Source organism: Phaenicophaeus curvirostris, chromosome 25 (genome assembly GCF_032191515.1).
Source record: "Phaenicophaeus curvirostris isolate KB17595 chromosome 25, BPBGC_Pcur_1.0, whole genome shotgun sequence".
NCBI classification, from domain to species: domain Eukaryota; kingdom Metazoa; phylum Chordata; class Aves; order Cuculiformes; family Cuculidae; genus Phaenicophaeus; species Phaenicophaeus curvirostris.
This window is the reverse complement of record NC_091416.1, coordinates 3,047,364-3,071,992: the sequence shown is the minus strand read 5'-3', so window position 1 is coordinate 3,071,992 and position 24,629 is coordinate 3,047,364. Positions and strand designations below refer to the sequence as shown.

Below are 24,629 nucleotides of genomic sequence, written 5' to 3'. Positions count from 1 at the left end.
AATATGGTTAGCATCTGTGGGCTTCACAAACTTTGAGAGGTGTCTGGATCTGGGAAGATTTCTAATAAGGGCGTCCCTTGGAGCAGAGTTTTCCAAAGCATTTTAGACTGCTTGGGATGAGGCTGACTGTGGGTAAGAGCCATGGAGGTTTCTAGGGAGGACCTATAGATCCTGGATGTTCTCTGGTAGAGACCAAAGGAACGTACAGGACTTTAAAAATGAGCTTTCAGCACTACAAAAAAAAAAAAAAAAAAAAAGATGATAAAGCTAGATGCTAATCTTTACATCAATTAAGTCACTCTATGCCTGGAGCTCATTTGCCTTGCAAATACTCAATTGTTACATGCTGGGTCCCTCCCTACTCTCTTAAGTTATTAACTCCACCCCAAAAAAAGAAGAACTTTTGCTGAAACTGCTGGAGGAGAGACGGATCCTACCCCTGAAATCATGGGGCCCGTCAGCTACTCATCAGAGACCTATGACTTGGTGAGTTGGACCTGGCTTTGCTTGTTTGAGAGGATGACAGGGAGAGCTGGGGTTGGCCGAAAGGGCTGGTTTCCATCCGTCTTGTCTTCTCACCCTCCTGCTGGCCGAGGGAGAGTCCGAGTGACTTCTTACGCCGGTGCAATCACCCCTCGTGCCCCTTAAGTCTGGACTTGACCAGACTGCGAATGACAGCATTGTGCTTGTGGAGAGCTGGCATAACGTGGCTGCAGGCGTTGTGATCCAAGGGTTCTAGGTACTCCCTTGGGGACAACTGCCTAATTACCAGGTCCTTATGTGCAGATGTTCTGGTGAGGACTGAGCCCAAGTGCTGTCCTTGCATGGGGACCGTGGGTGTAGAACACTTGTTCTGAGTTGTGCATCTTTTACACCAGCTTTCAGTGCTATAAATGACTGTGCACACAGCGTGCAAAGCTCTGGGAATCTCACCTGGCATCTTTACAGAACAGGAATACCCAGGCGAGGCCAGTGCTGTTTCTCTGCGTGTGAAACCCCTTGTCACGGCTACACACGCTCCTACCCCTGCTTGCCTTCTCTGCAAACGGGCTGCCCCAGACGCTGCTGAAAGGGGAATGTGCAGAATTTTGTAAATACAAAAGGGGAATTTTAAAGAGGGGAAGGTAAATTGCAAGTACTTCTTCTAAGAGGGAGCGATGACGCAGTGTGTTCTGCCCCGTAGTTCTCTCCCCTGCGTCTGAGAGCGAAAGGCAGCACCTGCACCTGGTAGAATGTGTTGTGCTGTCCAAGGGGAAGCCCATGGCAGTGCTATCATTAGCCTGGTTTTAAAATGTTGCAGCTCCCTGCAGGAGACATCAGGTTTTGTTCCATTTCTCTAAAGAAAGAAATGCTGGATTTAATTTTTACCAATTTTTCTATCCCTACTTTGTCCCGTACGCCTGGGAAGAAAGAGATGTGGGGGACAAGCTCTATCCTCCTTATCTTTTCTGATTCATCCAGTACAAAATCCTTTGTGGAGGGTGGTTATTTCCTTTAGAACAGTTTTTGCAGGAGAAGACCCTTCTGTCCCTGACATCTGCTGAACCTCAGGGGCAGCACTACTGCTCGCTGACAGGTTAGAAGAAAACTCAGACCTTTTTTTTTTATCTCCATGCTGGTGACAGTCAGGTGCCACAGCAAGAACAGTTTTTACCTTTTCTCAGGCTTCTCACAGTCCAGAATCTGTGACACAGGTTTCCCACCTTTGCCTCCTGGGTGCTTCCCTGGTTTGGCTCCCTCCTTGAAAGAGGCCACAGATCTCACTCAAGCAATGCCACATTGGCTTTGGTGGTGCTATATGGTGCTTTTGTTTTATTTGGCACTCGTAGGAGCAACCTACCCACAGAGGTTTGCAGAAAAGGTATCGGCGGTGTCCTGTCAAAGCAGTGGCACAAATATTGCCCCGTACACTCACAGAGAGGATCACTTGACCAATTGAGCAAGTGTGGAGTGAAAAACGATGAGAATATTTGCAGGGAAAGAGCATTTATCTTAGCATTGCTCAGGGAGTGCAAGCAAGAGCCTCACCTAAACTTTGATACCATACAGGGCCACTCATCTCTATAACCTTGTGGAAGAGTAATGTACCCAAAATGACAACCCCGTTTCTCCACAGCAAGAAAGCTTTGAGCACTTAGCCTTTCTCAGGTGTGGAAAGATCACTGAGATCTCCACGAGATCCCCAGAGGCACTGCAAGCCAGCTTCCATTTGGATGGCAACAACGTGACTCAAGCCATGCAGGCACCTGTGCTGCACTAATGCAGCGTTTCCACAGGCATTGCTCTTATTCGGGTTTCCCAGTTCAGCACTGGGAGAGGGGATGAGCAGCAGCTCTGTCAGTGACGTGCACTGGTGTGGGCAACATCAGTTTTAAGGCTTTGGGAATGAGATGTGCTTCTCCCAGCCCTGGCACTGGGTATAAGTGAATGACTCACATGGAAAATCCCTAATAGTGCACAAGCTGCTTCTCTTCGGCAGCCAAATGTTTTGATCGCTGGCAATTCCGGGGAAATGAGAGACTGGAGAGGGGAAGAGGGATCCCTGAACAAAGAGCATACAGGAACAGGGTTCCCCGGCACGTGCTGGGCTGCTCAGTTACAGAAAAAGACACCACTTTATTGCCCACCCCCAAATCTGGCCATAGTCGTATCACAGGATACTCATGCAAAAGTTCTCCGGCCTGCACACTGTTGTCTTTTCCCATCCCAGATCAGAGAGCCATCTGCTTCCAGTCTTAGAAATGAGAACTGCATCAGAGTCCCCAAGAGCCTCAGCTCATCACATTCAGTGCATTTCCTACAGCTCTGGTCTGTGCCCTTCCTGTCTCAGCCGTGACTCTGACTTTTATCCTCTTTCTCCAACTCATCTATGTCCAGTCCCACCCACACTCACTGTGCTGCTCAGAGATGTACATGAGAGGACGCCTCAGGCACAGCTCAGCGTACGCTTCCTGGGCCCGCGCGGCAAGTGGCTTACAGTAAGAGCCCTACCTGCCATCTTATCAGCAATCAGATGGTGTCTGATAGCGGCTTTCAGCCTCCACACCTCCGGCTCTGAATGCACGGGGATGCTGGAAACCGTTCAGCAGCAAACTCTGAACTCTGCGCAGGCTGCCCGTCTGTCGTTGATCCAGGGAACATTCTGAATCTCCGGCCAGCAAAGCCAGCCACTTCCTATCATTTCCTTTTTCTCTTTAAAGCTGGAACTCCTGATGCAGGGTCTGGGTACGAAATATTTACAAGCTGTGGGGAAAACAAACCGGGAGGGATTTCTAAAGGCTTTTGTCCTTAGCAGCACTTTCCAGTCTCCAGAGTCACATACTGAATGGGAAAAAGAATTGTTCTCTGGGAATGAGAACACTTCTCATCAAAGGCTCACAGCCCCACCATTAGGGGAAGACAGTCGTATGAGTTCGAGGTTTTGGGCAGGGAGGAAGACTCTCTTTGGAAGGAAGCACCACAGCATCACAGCACAGTAGTAGCACTGCTGAGGGCAGAGCCAGTGGGGAACGGGACCGTGGCAAGACCAAGAATAACTTGGGTTAGACCAAAGTCTGTCAGGCTTGGTGCTCTCTCTGGCAGAAGCCAAAGGTAGAGACCAAGGGAAGAGCTGGGCAAGCTTATTCTGCACCTTGCTTGCCCTCCTACCATTTACTGCCTGAGACAGGTGCCTGTTCTGTGTGTTCAGTAATGCTCCGTAGACTTCTTCCCCGTCAACAAGCCTAGGCTCCACGTGGAGCTGTGCAGATGGTTTCAGCAGCACAGCAGTTCACAACGAGTGCTGCGGCTGCGATGTCACCTCCTCACCCCAGACAGTCATATGTGGAGGCACCCAGCACGTCACCCAAGGAAGGCTGCCTGAAAGAGAAGAAACAGAAATCACCCTTCTCTAGCAAGGCACAGTGCAGGACTTGGGGCTAGTCATGGCCTTTTGGCTTAGCAGCTCACGGGGTGAGCAAAAAAACCCCAGATCAGCTCTAAAACTGCTTAAAGTGGGACTGGTATTTTTAGATGGGAACTTTGGCTGGGGAGGGAAGGAGCAGCAGGTGCAAACAGCTACAGCTGGCAGTGAAAGGTATGAAAGCAGCGAGCAGAGGCTTCCGCTGTGGTTGACACTGAAGTCTCAGCACAGGTCTCCAGAGACGGTGTGGGTGGGGGAGCTCGGGGCAACTGCTGCCGAGCGCTTCCCAGTTGTCTCTCATTTCTCAGCTTGCCGCAAGCCTCCTCTGCCAGTCTTTTTCTGCCTATCTGCATCTGAGCCCTTTGCTTTTGTCAACACCCAGCTCCTGCGAGGTGCCCGAGGCCTGCTGGAGCATGCTTGCCATCTCTGGGGCTTGTCCTGAGTACAACTGCAGCTTCAAGGCACTCTGGACTCGCAAACAGTCTCGGGGTGAATACAGGCGAGGAGCTACAGCAGGCCAGGCGTGAACCACATCTGTGGTGGTTCTATTGCACTTTCCTCACTGGGTATCAGCCTAAAGTCCAAGTGGCATTTTCAGATTCCCTTTCCTGCAGTGAATTAAGAACCACAAGGTTTACCAGCAGAACAGATTTCTCTTTACAGCATCCATCCAGGTAGCTATGGCACCACACCACCTTGGAAGGCGTTCCTCCAGTGGTGTTTGAACAGCCACCCCACACCTTTCTCCGAGCATATGGAGAGCGATCCCAAGCACTGCTGCTGCTGTCCCCACCTTGTCTTGTTCTGCCCCAGACAGCTCCGAGGTGTCTGTGAAGGAGAGGCAGAAGGGGACAGGATGAGTTGTCTGTGGTGAATCCTACCACCTTCATACCTGACAGGAGAAAGCAGGCAGGACAGGGACAGACAGAGTCAGAAATTGGTGGAAAGATCAGGAAAGCTGGTAGAAGAAGGTTCTATGCTGCATGAGAAAGCAACAGCCACCAGCCAGTAACTCAGTAAGAACCAGAAGATGACACTGATCATCTGTCTGGACACCAGGACAGTCACAAACATGCGAGTTAAAGAGTACACGCTGAGCAGCCCTCACTGTCAGAGATCGGGACAACCCTCTCCACATGCTGCCGCACCTCTGGGACCTGGAACCGGAGGGGCCGTCCACGTACTTAGAGGCAGTGTCTCCTCCTGATACGGGTGGGATGCGGGCAGCTGAGGGACTGGGTTCTCATGCTGAGCTGCTCCCCTGTGGTAACCAGACTCTCTCTGTTCCCCAGAGCCAGGTGGAGCTGAGCGGTTACTACGAAGTTGACAACAGCACCCCGTCTTTGGAGGGCTACTTTTGCTTCAACCCCTCCTCATCTGTGGTCGGCAACCAGAGAGACCCCTTCAGGAAGGTCTTCATGCCCCTCATCTACCTGCTGATGTTTGTGCTGGGGACTGTGGGCAACGCCCTGGTCCTGGTCATTTTAGAGAGGTTCAAGCGGTCTCGTACTACCACAGAAAACTTCCTCTTCCACCTTACCCTGGCCAATCTGGCACTGTTGCTCACCTTCCCCTTCAGTGTGGTGGAGAGCTTGGCTGGGTGGGTGTTTGGGACGTTCCTCTGCAAGATCCTCAGCGCCGTCCACAAGATCAATTTCTACTGCAGCAGCATGCTGCTGGGGTGCATCGCGGTGGACCGCTACCTGGCCATCGTCTACGCAATCCACACCTACCGCAAACGCAGGGCTCGCTCCATCCACCTCACCTGCCTGGCTCTCTGGCTCTGCTCGCTCCTTCTGACCTTACCCGATCTCATCTTCATGGAAGTCTGGACAGATGACAGCAACCGCAGCATTTGCTATTTTCCAGAGGTTGGGATCGACGGCAACAACGTCTGGCTGGCAACTCGCTTCCTCTACCACACCGTGGGCTTCTTTGTGCCCCTGCTGGTCATGTGCTACTGCTACGTGGCCATTGTTCGGGCTCTGTGCCACTCCCAGCGCCTGCAGAGGCAAAAAGCTGTTCGCGTGGCCATCCTAGTCACAGGTGTCTTCCTGCTCTGCTGGAGCCCGTACCACATCGTCATCTTCCTGAACACGCTGACAAAGCTGGAAGCCTTCACCAAGAACTGCCTCCTGGAAGACCAGCTGGACACAGCCATCATGGTGACAGAGGCCATCGGCTTCACGCACTGCTGCCTCAACCCCATCCTCTACGCCTTCATTGGAGTCAAGTTCCGTAACGACTTCTTCCGGATCCTGCAGGAGCTCGGCTGCATAAGCCAGGAGACCCTGCAGGAGATCCTGGAGGTGACGAGGAAGAGCAGCGGGATCGAGTCCGACAACACCACCTCCATCTCCACTTTCTAGCTGGGAGAGGCTGCCTGCAGGCCTGAAGCTCTCTGAAGAGACAGCTTCTACCTTGTGACTGAGCACAAGGAGATGAACCACGTGGCTTTGTCAGGCTGAAGGTGCGACTTGTTTTTTTTTTTTTTTTCTACAGCACTGAGTTCTGAGAGCATGGAGACCCATCACCCTAGAGTGAGGAAGAGAGCTCATTTGCATAATTTCTGTTTGTTTTTAGCAGGCTGAGAGGGAGCATGGTGTTTTGCTTTGCACTGTGCTTTCTGATATCTTTGCTCCACCTGCATCTGTGGGGCTTTCAGAGGTTTAGTGCATCCAGGATTACACACAACCCTGGGTGCTGAACTGGAACCACAAATACCCAGCAACTGCTCAGATCAAGGCTGCTTGATAAGAATTTGGTCCAAAATAAGAGCAGCAGCTTTCACCATCATTAATAACTGCAGCGTGAGGTGGCATGCGGGGCAGCCCTCACGGACTTACACCTGCTGCCTCCAAGTAGGTTATGTCAAGCTGTAACATCGGGGTGTTGCTCCGTTATATTTCCATCGCTAGCTGAGCGCCATGGCCTGAACAGTAAGAGAGCAAGAAGCACACCTTAAAATCCACTCTCATCATTCACCTTGCTTTTTAAGCAAAGCCAGAACAACGTTTGTTATCTTGCTGCAGCAGGAATTTTGTGCCAAACTCGCTTCTGAAGTTCAAGCCCCAAACTTCACGGTACCCCAGGGCCCTGCTAGAAGACCAGTTGTTACAGAAGTCTCGTTACATCAATCCAGCTCAGGCAGAGACCCCAATAGCTTCTTCTCAACCTGTGCCTCGAGGAGAAAACTCCCCTGGCGTAAAGCTTTTCTACGAAGACCAGTCCACCATTTCCTGCAGTGCCACATCTTCAAAGCCAAAACCAGCAGGTGATGGCAACCGTGGCTGAGCGTACGCACGCAGCAGAGGAAAACAGCTGGCCAGGCCGGCCCTTGATTTCAGAGACGTGAACGCGTCCCCAGCCCCGGTTCTGATGGCAGCCGTGTTCCTGCACAAAGAAGAACCCAACAGTCGAGGTGTCAAGTCCTTACAAGCATTCACAAAGCAAAGAGAAAACCTGCATGCGAAGTACGCGAGAACACATCGCGCATCTATTGTTACAATAGTCTTTAGTACCGGGTACGTTGGTAAACTTTTAGAAAGTTTTGATGTGAGCTGTGATTAACAGTTAAATGATTAAAAAAAAAAAAACATTTCCATGTACCGTGCTTGGAAGCGGTGGTCGACTGCAGTTGTCGCTTTTGCAAGGAAGCAAAAAGGAGCCTGGGGGGAGCCTGGGAGGAACCCCCCAGTCCCTGGTTCCACCGGGCTCCTCCAGGCCCCGGTTCCCCCGGTCTCCCCTAGCCCCCGGTTCCCCCGGGTTCCTGCAGCCCCGGGCTCTTCCAGCTCCCGATTCCACTGGTCCCAGGGCTCCCCCAGCCTCCGGTTCCCCCGGGCTCCCCGAACCCCCGGTTCCCGCAGTCCTGGGCTCCCCCAGCCCCAGGCTCTGCAAACCCCCCAGCCCCCGGTTCCACCGGGCTCCTCCAGGCCCTGGTTCCCCCGGTCCCCCCAATCCCCGCGGTGGATCCCGCACCTGACTGACGACAGGGACAGGGTCGGGTTTTGAAATTCGTCTTTTTAATAAAAAGGCACCTATAAAACAGGTCAATACATTACAGGCAGCACAGATACCCAAAAACAAGCCTAAAAATCGTTTCAAATAAAAACCAATAAGATGTCTTCACATATTGTATTTATATATTTATATTTATATATATATTTATATAATGGTACAAAATGACTGGGGAAGCTTCTCCATGGGATGACAGAGAACGGGTCAGTCACCATTTACCTCAATGTGAAAGCTAATTCCGGGTGTGCGATTATCTCACGTACTGACAGATGCAGTTTCCCAGCGTTTGTTTTCTCTTTTTTAATTTATTTTTTTTTTTGAGCTGGAAAACATGGTAAAGTCATGGCTAAAACACAGGCGAATCTTTTTTTTTTTTTTTACTGCGATCGGGTGGGAGTCCAGTACACAGAACTCAAGCCGAGAAGCCGAGCGATAAACTACAAGACACGAGACTAGACACAGCGGACGGCGACGGGCAAGCGGCTGCTGGCAAACGCTGCCCGGGCCGAACAAGGACTGGCTGTTCCGGAGCTCTCGGAGAAGCTCCTGGCGTATTGCTGTTCACGGACGCGGTTGGGACACAGAGAGCGGAGTCTGGCAGCGTTTCTCCTCCCTGTTGCTCAACCATCGCGGCTCCAGGGCAGCGCGATGTTGGGGAAGGGCGCCGATCGCTGCTGCGAAGCCCCCAGCTCGGAACTAGCATCAGGATTTTTCCCTTTCGTATCCAGGGTTGCTGAGATAAAAGGTTTTGCTTTCTACTCGTTTGTCATCAAAGGTCTTCGGGCATCGCTGCTGACAAGAGCGAGGATCGCAAACCCTGGGAAACTTCTCAGTAGGGCCAGGCGAAGGGGACAACAGGGGAGGGAGGGACGCACAGAGATCTCGGGCTAAAACAACAAGCTGTCTATGGACAAACAAAAAAACTTGCGTGTAGAAAATATTATGGCTTCAAAGGAACCAAGACTGCTGGTGGGCAATGAGCGGGACGGGCTGGCGCCGGCGTTGGGATGTTTATGAGAAACTACCAGCAGCCAAAACCCCCAAGTGCAGCCAAGAGGAGCCGCAGCCTTGCAGGGAAGTCAAGCTTAGAGAGAGCTACATCTGCTCCAGCCACATCCTCCCACGTGAAATGCACGCTCTGAAAGGATGGAGAATCCCAACACCTCCAGTCCGAACCACGCGCTGTTAGCCTGGGCTGAAGATTATTCCTCTGCTCCAACTGCTAAGGCAGGGATGAGCGCTTCCCAGGATTATTTCCCTTCTGCCATCTCTGACAAAGCTGCTCGCTCTCATTGTACGCAACAAACCCACACAAAGCAGGAGACCAGAGTGAAATCCTTCCTTGAATCCAGACCTGTGCTTCCCACCCAGTATTGCTCGCTTCGAGGTGTTCCTAACCGGACTGTGTGGCTCCATCTTAGAATCATAGTATCACTAGGTTGGAAAGGACCCACTGGATCATCAGAGCAAGGCAGCGGCTGGGCTGAAGCCTCGGTACCCACCGGCCTTTCCAAACAGCTTGCAATGCGATAAAAAGCATCGCCCTTGATGATCTCCCTTTGCAAAACCCTCTCCTCCCTGCAGCAGCACGGAGGGAAAGGCGAGCTCTGTTACAAGAGAGGTAGTACGTGAAGTCTGGCTCTGCGGAGATAACCCTCCCGCTGGTGTTCCTCCAGCAGTCACGTGCTCCGAGCTCTCGGTTGGATTCCCAGAGGGTATCCGTGCTGGAAGGCAGCCCCGGGGAGCTGCGAGACCCCCACCATCCTCTCCGCAAACGAACGCGGGAAAGACCGTCAGCACCGCGCGCAGGAAGACCTTACAGAGCAGAGAGTGGGGAAGGTGGAGCACGTCCAGAAATGCTGGAGTTGTTTGAAGGGCGTGCTTCCACCAGCCTAGGCATGAGGGGCTGCAGTGCAACCTCAACATCTCCTGTCCGTGTCACAGACGCTGTGCAGGACAACTCTTGCACCGAGATGGAATATTGCAGGAGGGGACAGGCCCTCTCCAAGAGCTGGAGCTCTCCTGTGCAGGAGGGCAGAGCTGCTGCCACGGCGCAGGGCGAGACGGAGCGATGACTGCGGGTGGAACTCTGCAGGAGGAGCAGCAAGCAGGAGGAGCAGCAAGCAGGAGGAAGACCTGGAAGAGCATTCGACGGCAGAGGCGGAGGGCACGGGGAAAGGACTGGTGCAGGAAGGCTGCAGAAGAACAGGGTTCCAGCCAGCCTCTCCCAGAAGCACCGGAAAGCATCGCCTCGCTCAGCTCGGAGCCTGCTTATCCCAAAACACCACAGCATCCTACCCGAGAAGGGACTGGAGGCAACGCAGCCAGGCGAGACCTTTGGGGGTGTTATCATCTGCGAAACCCAGATCTTTGCTGTTTCTCCAGCCGGAAGGCCGGCATCCTGCCCGTCCCAGCCTCAGCACAGCGGCACCTGCATCCTGCGAAGCTGCAGCCTCTGCCCTGCTCCGGCTGTGTTTCAGAGGGGCCGCGGCGCTGACGTCCCCGAAGATCCTCGGTCGTTGGTCGCGTCCGTGCACTCAGCGCAAGCCTCCACGGGGGCCTAAGATCTGTGTGAAACCGCACACCCCGCGCATGCAAACCCTTCAGACGCGTGAACAACACAGGTTTGACTCTACCAGGGGATCCCTCAATGCCCTGTGTGCCCCGGGGGATCCTCCTGGCTCCCCCAAGGAGTTTTCAATCCTTGTACGCTGTTGCCATAAGCATGTTTTTTTTGTTTCTGTTTTTTTTTTTTTAAAACATGTTTTGAGGCTTCTATTAAAACACAGAAATACAGAACAATTAAAAACCAGCACAAGTTTTGCCTTTCCCAGCGACCTATTTACAGCTAGTTCCAAAAACCCTCTTGCACATTTTGGTTGCTTAAAAAGAAAAAAAAAATAAAGAAAGGAAAGGAAAAAAAAAAAGAGGAGGAGGGAAAAAAAAAGGGAAAGAAAAACACTTGACAGGGGAAAACCATAAATGAAAACCTTACAAACTGCCACAGGGTCTGGATGCCCCCGGACACCACGCAGAATTCAAAGTAACAGCCCCACTCCCAGCCCCCTTCACCCTCCCCTTCCCCCAAAAAGAAAGGAAAAAGAAACCCAATTCACATCAAGTTTACTGCACATCTGGTTTTCTGTGTAGAGGCGAATCCGATACGAAAAGCATCCCACGTGGTGTCCTCCGCCGGTGTTGGCCCCCAACCCTCCCTGGTGAAAGGTTTCGAAGTGCCCGAGCAGGCCGGTGCCCTCCCCGCGGGTCAGAAGGGCAGGTTGGCCATGTTCCCCGGCCCCGGGATGTAGCTCATCTGGCTGTCCAGGGAGACACTCCTCTGCCTCATCTGGTGCGTGACCATGAGGTTCTGCTGAGGCGGGGGCCCCATCAGCGAGCCCTGAGGTGACATCATGTGTCCGGTCTGAGCGTACATCTCCCCCGACACCGACATGCTCCTCTGCTTGGCCTGCATCAGCATGAAATTCTGCTGCGCCATCAGGCTCTGCTGCGGAGACATCATGCCCTGGTGCATGCTGTTGCTCATCATGCCTTGCTGGGGCGGAATGCCTGTCCTGCCCAGCATGGGCACCTGTCCGGGGTGGCACATGGGCACGCCGAGTCCTCGCTGCACGCCCTGCTGCCCCGCGGGGTTCATTCCCGGCCGCGCCGGAGCCTGCTCGGCCATCATGTTCTGCAGGTTCATGAGGTGGAGGTTGGAAGGCTGCGATTTGGGAGCTTGGCTGTCGCTCTTGGGGAAATACTGCAAGGTGCTGCTCGGCTTCTCCGACGGGATGATCCGGGACAGGTCGAACTCCGGGATGCCGGTGGGCGTGGGCCGGATGACCTCGCTGAGCTCGGGGTCGTTCAGCACCGACGCCACGCCTGGAAGCACGGGCGGGTAGGGCTCGCCGATCCGAGGAGGGATGTTCTTACCCATCATGTGCTGCTGAGGAGGCATCGGGCCGGGCTGCTGCGAGGGAAGGTCCTCGGGCGGCAAGGGCATCCCCGGCGGGTAATGTTGCTGCATCCCGGGGCCGCCTGCCCCGCCGGGAGCCATGGGAATCCCTCCGGCGGGAGAGGGCATGGCGCCGTGGGGCTGCTGCATGCGGGGGAACACAAGCTGGTTGGAAGGAATCATCTGGGAACTGTTGGGCACGGGGCCGCACTGCTGGTTGAGGGAATCCTGGGGGCCCGGGGGCAGCATCATGGGGTTCTGGGGGGGCACGCCCGGCCCCGGAGCGCTCGGGTGCAGAGGAATGTTGGAGCCCAGGGGGTTTGGGGAAGACATCATGGAGGTGGGGGGCGGTTCGTGGGAGAGGGGCTGCTGACCAGGCAAATTCATTCCCATGGGGCTCTGAGAGGATCCGGGCCCCACAGAGTTCAAGTGCAGTTGATTCGGTTGATTCCCTGTCACGCCTAAAGGAGAGGAAGAGAGAGAAAAGTTATCTCTGCGCACGGACCTCTCTGATCTGCAAAATCCACAGCCTGGAAGCCTGCTGAGCACTTCTGCTCAGAGTGCCCTGAGCGTGGAGTGCAAGGCTCTGTAAGCAGCCTCAAGCTCCACCAGGGGAGGTTCAGGCTGGACATTAGGAATAAATTTTTCACAGAAAGGGTCACTGGGCAGTGGCAGAGGCTGCCCAGGGAGGGGGTTGAGTCACCTTCCCTGGAGGGGTTTAAGGGACGGGTGGACGAGGCGCTGAGGGACATGGTTTAGTGATTGATGGGAACGGTTGGACTCGATGATCCGGTGGGTCTCTTCCAACCTGGTGATTCTAAGATTCTATGAGATGGGCTTGCAAAGCACAAACTTCAGGAAAAAGGGCCCCAGAAGAAAAAGTGCCCCAGACTCCAGGTCCCTGAACCTGCCAGCAGCTTCGCCCAGTCCCATGCTGGATTTGTACCTCCTTACATCCCACTGACTTCAGTGGCTCTGCATGCTGGAACAGCCCAACACCACGACCTCAGCAGGGCTCAGCTGCCTGGAAGGCGCCGTGGAGCCATCGGGTTAGCCACCCAGATTGCTTCCGTGCCCACGCAACAAGGAGAAAAAGGCAGAAGAATCAGCAGCCCAACAAAGCTGCTGTCTGGGAGGGAGGAGCAGGCTCATCGGCTCAGCAGGGTGATCAGAGCCCGAGAGGGGCCTACACATTTGCATGCCTGTGGTCAACTGACTACTCAGCAGTGAAAGAGTCAAAAAGTTCCTTTTTCATTTTGCAAACTGCCAAAAATATTTATCAGACGGCTTTAAACACCTAAATCAAGAGGTTCAGCGCACTGGAATTCCCCACCGGGCTGGCCACCAAGTGACGAAAAACACTCATTTGCCTACTGTCCTCACGAGGGCCACCAGGCACCGGAGCGTATCCGGCTGCTGCCGACTGAAATCAGAACTACGGCACGACACAGCCCCGCCTGGGCAGGCACCTGGGCTCCCATGACAACACCAGGATCCCACGCCCTCCTCGGAGCGTCCCTGACCCGCTGCACGAGAACACAAAGGCTCAGAGCAACAGGTCATAGAATCATAGAATGACCAGGTTGGAAGAGACCCACCAGATCATCGAGTCCAACCATTCCCATCAATCACTAAACCATGTCCCAGCCCCAGAAGGGCGTACCTGACATGCTTCCAGGTGGGAGCATAGGCCTGTCCGGCAGCAGCTCGTCATCGGAGGTGGCGATGGTTTTGATGGCGTTGTGGTAAAGCGGCGTGGAGCTGGGCATGGCGTACTTGGACATCTGGGACATCATCAGCGAGAGGGGGTTCTGGGAAGGGGATGGATCTGGAGAGGAAGTAAAAGGCATGTTGGGATTCATGGTGCTGGGTGTGTTACTGGCTGGCGCGGAAGAGCTGCTCCGAGGCCCAGAAGGGAGAGAACCTGCAAGCAAGAGAGACACCAGGTCAGTACCACCTGTTCAGCAGGGCTTGCTCCTGTTGGACAGACCCCCTGTCCCCCTCCTCCCAGTGCAGCAACAAGAGTTGGCGCAGCCCAGCACCCTCCAGGCTATGAGGAGGCTCAAGCAGAGCCCCTGATCCAGAACAGTCATAGAATCATAGAATCACCAGGTTGGAAGAGACCCCCAGGATCATCGAGTCCAACCATTCCCATCAAACACTAAACCATGTCCCTCAGCACCTCGTCCACCCGTCCCTTAAACCCCTCCAGGGAAGGGGACTCAACCCCCTCCCTGGGCAGCCTCTGCCAGTGACCAATGATCCTTTCCGTGAAATATTGTTTCCTAATGTCCAGCCTGAACCTCCCCTGGTGGAGCTTGAGGCCATTCCCTCTCGTCCTGTCCCCTGTCCCTTGGGAGAAGAGCCCAGCTCCCTCCTCTCCACAACCTCCTTTCAGGGAGTTGGAGAGAGCAATGAGGTCTCCCCTCAGCCTCCTCTTCTCCAGGCTAAACACCCCCAGCTCTCTCAGCCGTTCCTCATCAGGCCTGTTCTCCAGCCCCTTCCCCAGCTTCGTCGCTCTTCTCTGGACTCGCTCCAGAGCCTCAACATCCTTCTTGTGGTGAGGGGCCCAGAACTGACCCCAGGATTCAAGGAGCGGTCTCACCAGTGCCGAGTCCAGAGGGAGAAGAACCTCCCTGGACCTGCTGGTCACGCCATTTCTGATACAATCCAAGATGCCTTTGGCCTCCTTGGCCACCTGGGCCACTGCTGGCTCATGATCAACCAACACCCCCAGGTCCTTCTCCTCCAGGCAGCTTTCTAGCGACTCTTCTCCTAGTCTGGAGCTGCACAGGGTCGTTGTTCATAAGTGCAGGACCCGGCATTTAGCCTTGTCCAGTGATGGACTTTACTTCAAAGTGCCCGACTGCCCTGCACAGACCCATCTTCTGCCCGTGTCACACAGCATCAGCCAGGGCTTAAATAAAATCTGCTTGCTTCACCCCCCCATCTACCTGAAAAGGCCCTGTTTGGACCCCTGGGAAAAGACTTGGTCCATGGGACCTAAGGGCTTGCACAGGCACGAGCGCTCCCCGCTCCTGCGAGAGCAGGAGAAACCCTGTTCTCACACCCGCCGACCCCAGATTCCCAGCGTACCCTGATCCAGGCCTCCCATGGAAGCAGATGAGTTGATGTTGAGCGTCTGCTTGCTCTGGTTGACTCCGGGGCTGGGCATGGTGGCTTTGGGAGACGGCACCCAGCCCGGGGAAGGAACAGCCATAGACGGGGACTTGAGACGACTCGGTGAGCCAGTCGGAGAGCGGACGTTAAGCGAGGAGCTCATCACCTGGGGGGATTTGAGGGGCCCGGACTGGTTTGAGGGCGGCATGCTGACCATCTGAGAGGGCGTCTGCGGGGACTTGAGGTTGGCAGAGGGGGAGGTGACTAGCGGCGAGTGCACCTGGCTGAGGGTGGGTGACTTGAGGTGGCCCATGCCGGGCGAGTTCATCTGGCCGATGTTGATGGTCAGGTCGGAGGGCCGGCGGCCCAGACCCCGGGAAGGCGCTGGGTGCATGTTGGCCAGGTTGCCCCCTTGCGCAGGAGCGGGATTGGAGGCCGGAGGCAGCGGGATGTGGCTGAGCCTGGTGGTGCCGCTGATGCTCCCGACAGGCATGGTGCCCTGCTCGGGGCTGAACATGTCTGAGCCGCTGCCCATCTCCTGGGGCATGTTGGGGTAAGGCCCTTGTCCGCTTGGGAAGCCTTGCTGTGCTTGGTTGGGGAACTGGGAGGGAATCATCATTTTCTGGGGTCCCCCCAGCATCGCACCGCCGTTGCCGTTCTGAGCCCTCGCCCTGGCCAGCTCCTCGGGGCTCACGCCTTGATGGGCCATCATATCGGGGCCCCTCATCTTCTGCGACATCATCATCTGCTGCTGGGGGGTCATCTGGACATTGAGGTTCATGTTCATGTTCATGTTGACGTTCATGTTCATGTTGAGGTTGCCGGGGCCCATGGGGGCCTCCATGTCCCGCAGGCCCGACTGACTCATAGGGGGGCTCAGCATCCCCCGAGTGCCTGCGAAATCCATTCCCATCGGGGCACTGCTCAGGCTGTCCCCCGATATCTGCCCGGCAAACATGGATGGATCCATCTGCCTGTGAGCCTGGATCATCCTCTCCATGTCCATGCCCTGGCTCATGGAGTTGCTGGACATCCCCATCGGCCTCTGCATTGCCACCGGGCGCTTCTCCATCAGCTGATGCCGCAGGATCTCCTCCCTGGCACGGGGATTCATGAACCTTTCTGGATCCCCTTGCCCTGATGGGTAGGGCAGGGTGCCTTGCGGAAAGTTCCCGGGGCCTCCCATAGGAGGCATTTCGTCACTCCATCCCATGCCGGGTCTCACCGGCCTCTGCATGGGGTTCATGGGCCCAAGCGCATCCAAGGGCATGTTCTGCATCCCTCCGAAGCCAGAGACTCTCTGCATTTGATTCCCAGGGAACCGCGGCCCCGGGAAGGGTGGCCCTCCCCGCAGCTGCATGGGGTCCTGCACATCCATGGGTCCCCGGAGCTGGCCACCCATCCCCGGTGGCCACTGCTCGCCGGGCTTGCTGTGGTAGGGTGGTGGCGGCCCACGCATCATCATGCTCCCCATCGACTGCGGCATCATGATCTCCTGCATGGGCCGCCCGTGGATGCTGATCTGCTCCTCTTTCCGTCGCTTTTCCTCGTAATACTCTTCCTGCAACTTCCTCCAGGCCACTTGCTCCGGTGTCAGGCTGTCCTGGTTCAGCCGCTGCATCATCATGTTCATCTGCTGCCCCATGTCAGCGCCCGGGTGGTGGGGCACCTCGTGTTCCAGGCCGGGCCCCCCGAGGCTCTGCGTCTGGGAGATCATGGACTGCAGAGGCTCTTCGTACTTCTTCATGCTGGCGGGGGGCGCCGGGGGCTGCGCAGGGGGAGCCTGCGCCGGAGCCGCAGACCCACCCTCGCCTGCCGCTTGACCGGACTTCATGAAGGGCTCGGCCTCCCCGCTGCGCAGCAGCAGCCGCTCAATGTCCCGCAGGGTCTGCAGAGAGCGCTCTCGGTGCTCCAGCTGCTCCTTCGAGAGCCCTTCGGAGCTCATGGGGTTCCTGGGGCCCAGGGCTGCTTGCCCGTTCCCTGGCATCCCTGGTCCCGGGCCCTCTCCGAGGAGGCTGGAGCTGGACGTGGCCGAGGAATCCACTTGCCCCGGCTGCATGGCGTTGGCGGAGGTGGTGGGCGTGTTTGGGTGATTGCTTCCAGGCTGGTTGCTGCTGCTGTTGTTTCCCAAAGAGTTGGGAGTCAGATCTCTCCGGACATCTTCGCTCGTCCCTTCCTGGGGGAGGCTGCTGGGAGCAGGACACGGCGTCTGACTGATGGGCTGAGGCGGAGGCTGCGGCGGGGGAGGCTGCGCGGGCGGCTGACTTGCTTGAGATGCGGGCGGCTGGGACTGTGGAGTGTTGGCAGCAGGAGGGTTAATTGGAAGCGGCTCAGCAACCCCCAACACTTTAGGAGCTGGGGCCTGGCAGAGAAAAGAAATAAAGGTGAGCAGGAAAACCTCTGGGTAGGTGTTCCTCCCTGCACCCTGCAGGAGAACCCTCTGTCCCAAAACCCCGCTCCACGGCAGCCACCTTGCAGGGAAGACGCTGGCCCTATCGTGCGTCCTAGAAACAGTCAGATACGCCGCTCACGTGGCTGCAGGGCCACATACCCCATCCCAATCTCCTCATTCCAAAAAGCTTCCACAGCAAAGCAGCTTCCCACCCCATCGAAAAGGCGTTCTGACAACCCCTTCTTCCACGGCCGAGCCAAGAGCTGGGGGAGAACATCCAGGCGAAAAGAGAAGGGCCAGCAGCACCGGCTGACAGCAACGTTTGGTTCGTAGCTGGAATACCTGGTCTAGCTTTGCCCGTGGGACGTTCTGCTGATGGTAGGCCAGAATGGAGTCCGCTCGGCCCTGCAGGACAGCTTCTGCAGCTCTGCGGAGAGACACAAACTGCTGGAGAACAGCCCCGCTGCCCCTTCCCACCCATGCCAGGCCCCGGGTGCCACCTCCACGCTGCAGGAAATCTCTGGAGGTCACCCAGAAGAGGGGACGCTCTCAGAGTCCTTCCACTTGCCCAGTGAGGATCCCCAGCTGACAATCACTGGCCCTGCAGTTTCATTTTTCCTGTGTTCTGTGATGGGCACTTGGCTCAGCCTTGTGCCTGCTGCCAACAGGCTCTGGGATCTCCACCTCCAACCTGTGGTGCAGCAGAGCTCTAGAACCCAACTGCCTTGCTAAGTCCCTCCAGCTGAGACAGAGCAGGAGATAAGGGGGAAATCAAGCAGAGGACACCAAGTCTTACACTGCAGTCCCCTGACATCCAGCCGCTGAGACGCTTCCGAATTGGAGAGCGCTCTGTTCTGCTTCAGGGGACTCTTTCTGCTGGATGTTGCTGAGATGTATGTGATGGCACGTGCTGCAAAACGCTGTGGCAGGCATCGCTGGGAGGAAGCGAGCGTTTTGAAAAAAACATTTCCCCACCAGCTGCTGCCAGCAAACTGCTTGAACCTAACGGGGAACCCGCTCCGTGTAGCCAAAGCGCCACGGGTTTGCTCGGCTCTCCTGCGCTTGAGCACGGCAGGCGGGACAGATCGCCCTGTGCGGAGGACAGATGGCATTTACCACTTACGTGTTAGCAAGGTGCGTGGTGAAGACGTAAACGAACTGTGAAGGCTGCTTTCCTGTCCCGCCGCCTCCGCCTCCCGCGGCGTCCGGCCGTAAGCTGGGGGCAGCACCATGGGGCACGCTGGAAGCTCCGCTCTCGCTCAGGCTGGGCAGCGGGTTGGACCCTGGGCCAAGCTGCGAGGCCGTGGACATCGCAGGATCTGCTACATTACAATCTGTGAGAGCAGGGGGAGAGGAGCTGCTGCAGGCAGCGCGGCACGAAGGCCCCGGCGGCCGCTCCGCCTGCACCACAGGAAAGCCGCGGAGGAGCAGGGGAGCCAGGGATGGGATCTGCGGGGTGAGCACGGCTCGGGCAGGGCCTGTGGCTGAGCCAAGAGCTGGGGCTGTGCCAGGGGCTGTGCCAGGAGCAGCGTCCGAGGCCGTGGCTGTGCCAAGGGCTGTGCCAAGTGCAGGGGCTGTGTCAGGGCAGTTTTCAAGGCAGTGGCAATGCCTGGAGCTGTGTCAGGGCAGTTTTCAAGGCAGTGGCAGTGCCTGGAGCTGTGTCAGGGCAGTTTTCGAGGCAGTGGCAGTGCCTGGAGCTGTGTCAGGGCAGTTTTCGAGGCAGTGGCAGTGCCTGGAGCTGTGTCAGGGCAGTTTTCAAGGCAGTGGCAATGCCTGGAGCTGGGTCAGGGCAGTTTTCAAGGCAGCAGCAGTGACTGGAGCTGTGTCAGGGCAGTTTTTGAGGCAGCAGCAGTGACTGGAGCTGTGTCAGGGCAGTTTTTGAGGCAGCAGCAGTGACTAGAGCTGTGTCAGGGCAGTTTTTGAGGCAGCAGCAGTGCCTGGAGCTGTGTCAGGGCAGTTTTCGAGGCACTGGCAGTGCCTGGAGCTGTGTCAGGGCAGTTTTTGAGGCAGCAGCAGTGCCTGGAGCTGTGTCAGGGCAGTTTTCGAGGCAGTGGCAGTGCCTGGAGCTGTGTCAGGGCAGTTTTCGAGGCAGTGGCATTGCCTGGAGCTGTGTCAGGGCAGTTTTTGAGGCAGTGGCAGTGCCTGGAGCTGTGTCAGGGCAGTTTTCGAGGCAGTGGCAGTGCCTGGAGCTGTGTCAGGGCAGTTTTTGAGGCAGTGGCAGTGCTTGGAGCTGTGTCAGGGCAGTTTTCGAGGCAGTGGCAGCGCCTGGAGCTGTGTCAGGGCAGTTTTCGAGGCAGTGGCAGTGCCTGGAGCTGTGTCAGGGCAGTTTTTGAGGCAGTGGCAGTGCTTGGAGCTGTGTCAGGGCAGTTTTCGAGGCAGTGGCAGTGCCTGGATCTGTTTCAGGGCAGTTTTTGAGGCAGTGGCAGTGTCTGGAGCTGTGTCAGGGCAGTTTTCGAGGCAGCAGCAGTGCCCAGGGCTGTACCAGGGCCATGTCCCGGCTCGCCAGCAGATGGCAGCCCCCGCCCAGCCCTGCCTGGTGCCGCCACCTCCCGCTCCTCCAGCTCCAGGGCAGGAGGGGATGCTCTGGGCTGGAGGGGCCACTGCTAATGGTCGGCTGTTATTATAGAACACTCCCAATTAACACTAATAAGCATCGCGATGGCCAGTGCCTTCCCCCTGCCTGGAGGTGTGGCTGCAGCATCTTAGAGCAGGGACATCCAACCTCAACACCTTCCCCTCCAGCATCTCAGCAGCTTCTCCACAAAATGTGTCCCACACCCCAGGGCACAGCAACCACCAGCCGCCACGCACCTGGCTAAGCCAGCACACACAGGCCAAGCTGGAGATGCTGGTGCCATCTAGACCTGGCTTTATGCAAGCTCCTGAGCTGATCAGGAGGTAGACACTCACTGTGTGCACTGCTGATGGGCTTGTCGTCCTCCTCGCTGTCCGGTCCAGAGCACCATTCGTCCCCACTGTACGGCTGCTTCCTTTCCAGCACGCACCGCCGCTTGCTCCGGGGAGCCACCTCACCTGCGAAGGGACAGAGACATCAGAAGACCTGAGGAGACCTGGCAGGGGCTGGGGAAGCTGGGGCTAGTGAGGATGCAGCAGGCGAGAAGACCTGTGCCAACATCCACCCAGCCACTTTTCCACTGGGAAAAGTCCTGAGCATCTGCTCAGTCTGGGCTCCTCGTCTTTGCAGCCAGACCCAGTGAGAACCCTGTGAGCACTAGCAGTTCAGAATGAGATGTGTTTCTTACTGTCTGAAGGCATCTGCAAACACAGGACACATCCAGCTGCTGTTCCAAACCAGAGAGCTTTGGGACACTTAAGGTGTTTGTGATTTAACAATTAAAACCTGAAAACGGAACGGGAGGGCACATTCACATCCTTTGTAGGAACGAGAGACAGGCTCTGCCCTTCACAGACATCAATCAGGCAGGGGTCTTTATGCCCTCTGTAAAGCCAGATCCCCCCTCCATTTCTCAGATGAAGAGAAGTGGCTTGCCTGAAGACATCCAGGAACCTGGGGAAAGGATAACTTCCAGTCCTGTGCTTTAACTAGAATGTAATAGTCTGGCTTTTCAGATCACCTAGTGGTTTCCAGGCTGTATTCACACAATCTACCAACGTGCTGCAGCAGGAACACAGGAGATCTGGGCGTTCCTGATCAAGTGATTTCAATAATTTGCCTGCGGAAGCCTGGGCTGCAGGCCAGTTCCGGGATAAAGCTATGAACACTCATGACTGGTAGCATAAAGTGACCCGCAGCGCAACGGGGAGAAAGCTCTCAGGGCCAGGAGGCCTGTTCAGGTATGTTCTACCTGTTCCTCCATAGCTCTGGCCTAAGAGCCTGTGAACCCAAACACTTCAGGGCATCAGCACCACAGCAGTTCTGCGTTTGAGGACGGCAGCTTTGAGTGACACTGTGTGTCACGGTTGGAACCAAGGGCACCACTGGGATTTCTCCTCCAACAACCCCCTGCAAGATGCTCCCGTGTCCCATGCAGCCACTAGGCACAGAGCTCGGTGGAACGCAAGAGGCCGCAGGGAAGCCTGGTGAGGAGAGGGAAGCCAGAGGGTTTGGAAGCACTGACTCAGCCCTTTTCCAGAAGCCACGTGCTGTAACACAAGAGTCATCCATTGCTGACGAAACCACAGAACTGTTCAGACAGCGACCCTCACAGTGCCTCCTCACTAACCACGGCCGAGTCGCTGGGCAGCTGCAAAACACCACAGAGGCAGCTCTTCGCCAGCAGCGAGGAGACGGAAAACAGCTCAACTCGGTCCCAAGTTGAAACTGCACATTGCGAAGCAGAGGCATTCAGTGCAGTCGCAGCAAACCAAGCTCTCGCCTCAGCAGCCCATGAAAACCTGAGTCCCGGATTCTCAGTGTAAGAAACATTTTAGGGAATGAAATGGAAAGACGGTGCTCAACCACGCTGGTCCCAGAACCGTGGATGTGACAAACAGTGATGCAAAGATGCACACGCAGCCAGGACAAGCCCAGGCAGAAGCCACAGCTCAGAAACACAAGATGCTCACAGCTGCTCCCACCCCAGGTCCTGCCAGGACGCTTGGAGCAACCGCGAGGAGGACGTGTTGAGGCAAGGTTTAGGAGAGTATTACCTTTTGATTCTGCGTCCTGGGAAGGGGTGCTGGCTTCTCGCTGTTCTCCGGAGTCCACAGAGATGCTTCGTTCCCGTTTCACCTTGCCCTTCAAGGAGCTGAAGCTGGGGACAGTGTTCTGGCTGTTTTTCAGTCCAGAGTTGCCAGGGGAGATCTGAGTGGCCTTGCTGCCATGGCTGCCCGCCCCCACACCCTTCGAGCCCAGGTTGCAGGTGGGTGCTTGGCTCACGTTGTGGTGCTGGGCCGGGGCTCCGCTGCTGCCTGCCTTGCCATGGCTGGGCAGTTTGTTGTCAGGGTGCATTGGTTTGGCTAAAGCTTCCCACAGCGCCAGCGGAGGGAGCGCCCGGGCCCTTCGGTCACAAACCTGCAAGAGAAGAGAGCAGCCAGTGAGCACGGTGCCCCTCGTGCGAACGGAGCGGCCGGGGGGTGATGCCCGGTGCTCGGTCGCAGGGCCAGACGAAGGCTGTGACGAGGCACGACTCAGAGCCACTCGCACCGGGAATCAGCCCCGGTCCCCTTTGAGCAAAGGGGTTTTTGAGCAAAGGGTTTGAGCAAAGGTTGCACGCAGACAAGCTGCGAACTCCCACCCAGGTATAGCAGGTTTGCCAGAGCACCAAGGCGCAGGCACGGACACGACAGCCCTCGATGCTGAGATTATAGAATCATAGAATCACCAGGTTGGAAAAGACCCACCGGATCATTGAGTCCAACCATTCCCATCAATCACTAAACCACGTCCCTCAGCGCCTCATCCAGACAGGAGCAGGGTGCTCCATGCCAGCCTGGCCCTTCAGCAAGCAGAAGGATCCTTAGAGCTAATTCACAGGCATTCCCAGAGCTCAGACAACGCTGACCCTGAACAAAAATCCACGCCCTACTGGTTTTAGGGACCCCTCTGCTGCTAAATCAGCTTCCTCTGCTCTGCAAAACACACAGGAGACAAAAGAGCAGACAGAAAATAATGGTCTTGATGCAAGAGAAAGCTGAGACAGGGCAGGGTAGGACCAAGAGGACAAGGAGACTGTGGGCTGCAAGGCAAGGGCAGAGCCAGGAGCACGGGCACTCATCAACCAAGCATATCCCTGCCTCTCCTGGGGCCTGAGGGACCCTTCCAGCTCCTGCTCCCAGGCCCTGGGTGGGGGAGCGTCCACTTCGGTGGCAGCTCCCAGCCCAGAGGAATGATGCAACGTGCCACAGGTCTGCCGGGAGAGCAGGGAGAGGCTCCTGCTCCAGACCCAGCCCAGCTTTCTGAGAAGGCCTGCAGGCTGAGGCAGAGCTTTCAGGGAAGAGGCAGTGAGGGCAGAGGCTGGAGGATGTGCACACAGCACAGCAACGCTGCACCAGCCCTCCTTGCAGATCCCTTTGTCTTGGCAGAGTCTCTTTGGCTCACACTGGGATTCTTCCCCTCGGAGCTCTGCAGGGCCCTTACAGATGGCTGGGATGCAGCTCCACGGTACCCGAGCACCTCGCGTGTTTTGGAGGGCTGGTACCAACCCTCAGTTCGCAGACAGCCCTGGTTGCCACAGGGCACGTCCCTCCTGGCCTGCCAGTGCCTCTTACTTGCATAGAATCACCAAGTTGGAAAAGACCCACTGGATCATCCAACCATTCCCATCAATCACTAACCCATGTCCCTCAGCGCCTCATCCACCCGTCCCTTAAACCCCTCCAGGGAAGAGGACTCAACCCCCTCCCTGGGCAGCCTCTGACACTGCCCAATCACCCTTTCTGTGAAAAATTTTTTCCTAATGTTCAGCCTAAACCTCCCCTGGTGGAGCTTGAGGCCATTCCCTCTCGTCCTGTCCCCTGTCACTCTCCTGCAGCCCTGCTCCCCCAGCCCATGAGCCCGAAGCTGCAGGGATCCCACTGCCTGTCACATCTTCTCTGCTTCTCGGGGAGCAGAGGGGAAGGGGAGCAAAGCATGTGTTTGCGGAAGCCGCGCTGCGACTCTCTGTTTGCTTCCGTCTGCTGCGTGACACCCCTACGACGCACTCGGGAGCCTTTCCCGTGCACAGGCAGAGACATTTCCCAGCACACGGGGGTTACGGGGCCCACGGGCTGCTCCTCCCATCTGGACTGAGCAGGCCAGATGCCACACACAGATTTCTTCTGCCACCCAGGGAGAGGAAGCACCGGCTCCCGAGCGAACTCCGCATCTCTCGAGCGGCGCCACGAGAGCTCGGTGGCACTGCACACGCCGCACACAAGCTCCGCAGAAGCCAAGCGCTCGCTCTGCGAGGGCAGAACACCGTACCCAGAGCAGCACGCAAGCGAGGAGCGAAAAAGCACGCTCGGCAGACCCGTAAGCCTTGGAAGAAAGACGGCCACTGCCAGAAGGCGCAGGCTGCAGCTTGCCACCCACCGCCAGCGAGCTCCGTGCCGAAGGGGACGCCTTGGCACCTGCCTCGCTGCGAGGCAGGGCTGAGCGCACGCTGGCACAGCCCTCCCAGGCTCTCCTGGTTAGTTAGTGGGCTCCTTGGGGCACAGCTTGGCCTATCGCCGCTTCCTAACCAGCAAGTCGTTAGCTGCTCCCTCCTTCGCCTCCTCCCCACGCACCTCGGCGAGGGCTCTGCTCTAGCCTGGAGGAAGACGGTGAGCCACAGCGCTGATTA

The 24,629-nt window shown here is 56.5% G+C and overlaps 2 protein-coding genes and 1 long non-coding RNA gene across 5 annotated transcripts in view; 1 reads left to right on the top strand and 2 right to left on the bottom strand.

The window, feature by feature from the left end:
- The first annotated feature begins 365 nt into the window (after positions 1–365).
- Positions 366–6,822, top strand: CXCR5 (C-X-C motif chemokine receptor 5). Its single transcript, XM_069876340.1, has 2 exons — positions 366–486; positions 5,194–6,822. Exons 1-2 carry the CDS (start codon positions 448–450, stop codon positions 6,268–6,270), a joined length of 1,116 nt encoding a protein of 371 aa, XP_069732441.1. The 5' UTR covers positions 366–447; the 3' UTR covers positions 6,271–6,822.
- On the bottom strand, positions 1,654–3,453 carry LOC138730828 (uncharacterized). Its single transcript, XR_011339099.1, has 3 exons — positions 2,992–3,453; positions 1,837–1,926; positions 1,654–1,737 (listed from the first exon to the last, which is right to left on the bottom strand). It is a non-coding gene; the product is annotated as an uncharacterized lncRNA (long non-coding RNA).
- A 1,079-nt stretch (positions 6,823–7,901) lies between the features above and the next one.
- Positions 7,902–24,629, bottom strand: part of BCL9L (BCL9 like) — a 49,091-nt gene continuing 32,363 nt past the window's right edge. For 2 of the 3 annotated variants that reach the window (XM_069876622.1, XM_069876621.1), the window contains exons 2-8: positions 22,018–22,381; positions 20,296–20,418; positions 18,509–18,719; positions 17,728–17,812; positions 14,970–17,355; positions 13,537–13,797; positions 7,902–12,334 (exon numbers count right to left, since the gene is read on the bottom strand). In XM_069876622.1, the coding sequence (XP_069732723.1) occupies positions 11,184–12,334; positions 13,537–13,797; positions 14,970–17,355; positions 17,728–17,812; positions 18,509–18,719; positions 20,296–20,418; positions 22,018–22,318 (4,518 nt within the window). In that variant the 5' untranslated portion in view covers positions 22,319–22,381 and the 3' untranslated portion in view covers positions 7,902–11,183. The remainder of the gene's footprint in view (positions 12,335–13,536; positions 13,798–14,969; positions 17,356–17,727; positions 17,813–18,508; positions 18,720–20,295; positions 20,419–22,017; positions 22,382–24,629) is intronic. The other variant, XM_069876623.1, reaches the window with a different exon arrangement.

Excerpts from the sequence above, each read along its gene's own strand:
- CXCR5 (XM_069876340.1), top strand. The coding sequence starts at position 448 with ATGGGGCCCGTCAGCTACTCATCAGAGACCTATGACTTG. Across the intron at positions 487-5,193 it reads CATCAGAGACCTATGACTTG|AGCCAGGTGGAGCTGAGCGG; the intron begins GTGAGTTGGACC and ends TCTGTTCCCCAG.